We start from the raw sequence: 2,879 nt of genomic DNA on the forward strand, positions 1-2,879 counted from the left end.
GAAAGCATTTTCTAGTTCTTGCTTTCTAATTTGCTAAAACAGATCTTGAAAGCTTATTTTGATGTTTTATTAATTTATTTAAAATTAATAATTAGTACCAGTGAGAGTGTACGAGGAGTAGGAGAAAAGAGGACCACTAGTTTTGATTTAAGACTTACTATTGATGAAGGAAAATAATTTGTACTACACAATTACCTATTTTCCAAACATCGTCTGAACAAGAGCTATAAAACATTAAAAGCATTAAAAATTACGAATAACAACATGGTACAGACCAATGACAACACTTCAAATATGAAAAAACTCTTTTTACAACTATATTTTAATAACTTTTTGATATTGTAATTGGTCCATTTCAAATAATTTTTAAAATATAAATTCAAACAGACCAATGAAATGATGACATATATCTTATTATCAAAAAGTTGTCAAAATAAAATGATCCCTTCAAATAATTAGCTAACATATGTTCTCTCACTTTCATTTTCTTGGTCAGCACTGTCCACCTTCGCCCATCTGCTAATACGCTTTTGAGCAACGGTAACCTGCACAGAATGTTGCTATCATGTTCAACTAAACCATTTGGATAAACAAATCAAGCATTTATTCAATAAGATCTGTTAGCTTATACTGTAAATTTAACCATAAAACTCATTAAATAGGTTGAAAATTGTTTATTTTGATTTCTTTCTTCTGCAAGTACTTTAGAGATGTGTATAAGCCAAATGCATACCTGCTCATCCCAATCAGTTTTGTATGTGATTACAGTTAGCACTACTGTTTGAATGAATGTTCCAAACAACATTCCAATCCAGATTCCCTGCAAAAGTGAAAAAGTGTGTTCAATCCGTCAAGCAGCATAATCATGATTAATAGGTTATCAGCAGCAAAAATAGGTGAATGAGCACGTACCTTGACTTGCAGATCGAGATAGTTACCAAGTACAATACCTACAGGAATACCTATGATGTAATAACACCCCAGATTCACATATGCTACAATGCTTTGCCACCCTGCTCCTATAGCCACTCCTGTTGAAATCACAAATCTCACTTCAGAAGTGTATCCACATTGGCACTTACATATTAATTAGCTTTAGTAATTTTAAAGCAACAAGGATCGAATCTTTAAATCAATTGAAGTAACAAGAAAGAGGAAATGGTGTCAAAAACTACCTGAGAGTACAGGTTGAACACTGTTTAGTAAAATAGAGATTGATAACAAAGGTGACAAATCCCCAACAGCAAAGGCCACGTCTTTATCTGTGGTAAATATATAAGCTAGCCTTTCTCTGAAAAATAAGAAGAATAAGAACAGAAAGAATCCGATGGCCAATGATGTGAGCACAGACACAACTATTGAGAACTTTGCAGCTTTGGCACTTCCTTTTCCAAGTTCGTTTGCTACTCGAACACTGCAAAAACAAAGTTACAAACCAAGTTTTCAGGGTAATTTTACAACAGCTGAAAAATAAAATAAAATGGAAGGCTGAGGTTTATAAGAACAACAGTGACCACTGACTGCAAAATTAGAAAGGAGAGCAGCACCATTACCTTGCTGCAGCCATAAAACCGAGTGCTATCATCATTTCCCATCCATTGATGTTGAGACTGTAAACAGTGAAGTTTCATCATTAGCAGTAAAGAGAAAAGTTCTTCCATTAAGCTAACACCTCTCACAATATAATGTAGAAACACTATTTGAATTTTAATAAAAAAAAATGTTCCAGTGCATTACCATATGGATAGAGCATCAATTGCAACCTCTGCATTTTTCATGTTACCGGTCAAAAGAACTAGTATGGTGTTGTACCAGAGCTCAAGACTGTAAAAATATACAACAGTTTAACGTTAGTTCACGATGAATAACATAGTAACAATTTAGATTCTCTAGAAAAGTTCTTCGCTAACATTTTTCTTTCACATCCTTTCATTACACTCTCGGTGTGAAACAACAAAGGGAGAAGAGAATAAACAGGTGTCTTTTGAATGATGCGGCAAAATTTGCACTTGAAAGGAAATTAATGACAAATCAAAGATTGATACTCAAAAAGGAAATGGGAAGTAAGTCTGGGATTCAGAAAGTAAATTGAAAAACTATCAAACGAAGATAGCATTGTTCAACTTTAAAGTCTGACTTACGACATTGAAAAGAACTGAGCCCAATTAAGAAGAAAGCTCACCACAGCATGGCACCGGCAGAAAGGGACATCTTGACAACAGGCCAGAGGTCTTTGAATGCCAGAAAGGAGAAACCTTTCCATGTATCAGAGCACCACCCGCATGTCACAAATATGAATTGACCAACGTTGGGAATCCAGTATGCCAAAATTGTTGAAATCATTGCACCAGGAAGCCCAAAATTGAAGTTCATTGTCAAAAGCCAGGAGAGAAACACATGAATCACTATCGAGAATGCTGCCAAGAATGCAATGATGACATTCTTGCTCTGAGATTGCAGGAAAGTCTGACAAGTGAATGAGATAATGAAGGCAAACATGATAGGAATCGACCAAATAGAAATGGTTCCCGCCACTTGTGCTATGCTTTCATCTTGGCCTAAGAGCGTTAAAAGTGGGCTGGTGAAGAAGAATACCGGAAGAAGACACAGTGCAGTTATGAACAAAACTATCCATGATCTTTGGAGATACACTCCCATCATGCTGTATTCTTTTGCACCAAATGCTTGCCCACAAAGTGTTGACAATGCACTCGCCATCCCTAGCTGCAATATCATTATAAAAACAAGAAATTCGAGTAATTGGTAAGTGCAAATGCAACACAACCCCAATAGGGTGTCATGACATATTCATATCTGCACGCCATATATAAGTAGGTATAATTAAGCAAACAAAATATATATATATATATATATATATA

The 2,879-nt window shown here is 35.2% G+C and overlaps 1 protein-coding gene across 1 annotated transcript in view; it reads right to left on the minus strand.

Annotated features, from left to right (window-relative positions):
• Nucleotides 1–295: 295 nt before the first annotated feature.
• Nucleotides 296–2,879, minus strand: part of LOC106753889 (protein DETOXIFICATION 21-like) — a 3,595-nt gene continuing 1,011 nt past the window's right edge. Inside the window, exons 2-8 of the mRNA XM_014635753.2 lie at nucleotides 2,183–2,724; nucleotides 1,738–1,824; nucleotides 1,554–1,610; nucleotides 1,176–1,414; nucleotides 913–1,031; nucleotides 734–820; nucleotides 296–545 (exon numbers count right to left, since the gene is read on the minus strand). Coding sequence (XP_014491239.1) covers nucleotides 456–545; nucleotides 734–820; nucleotides 913–1,031; nucleotides 1,176–1,414; nucleotides 1,554–1,610; nucleotides 1,738–1,824; nucleotides 2,183–2,724 — 1,221 coding nt within the window. The 3' untranslated portion in view covers nucleotides 296–455. The remainder of the gene's footprint in view (nucleotides 546–733; nucleotides 821–912; nucleotides 1,032–1,175; nucleotides 1,415–1,553; nucleotides 1,611–1,737; nucleotides 1,825–2,182; nucleotides 2,725–2,879) is intronic.

Source organism: Vigna radiata, unplaced genomic scaffold (genome assembly GCF_000741045.1).
Source record: "Vigna radiata var. radiata cultivar VC1973A unplaced genomic scaffold, Vradiata_ver6 scaffold_7, whole genome shotgun sequence".
Classification (NCBI taxonomy): domain Eukaryota; kingdom Viridiplantae; phylum Streptophyta; class Magnoliopsida; order Fabales; family Fabaceae; genus Vigna; species Vigna radiata.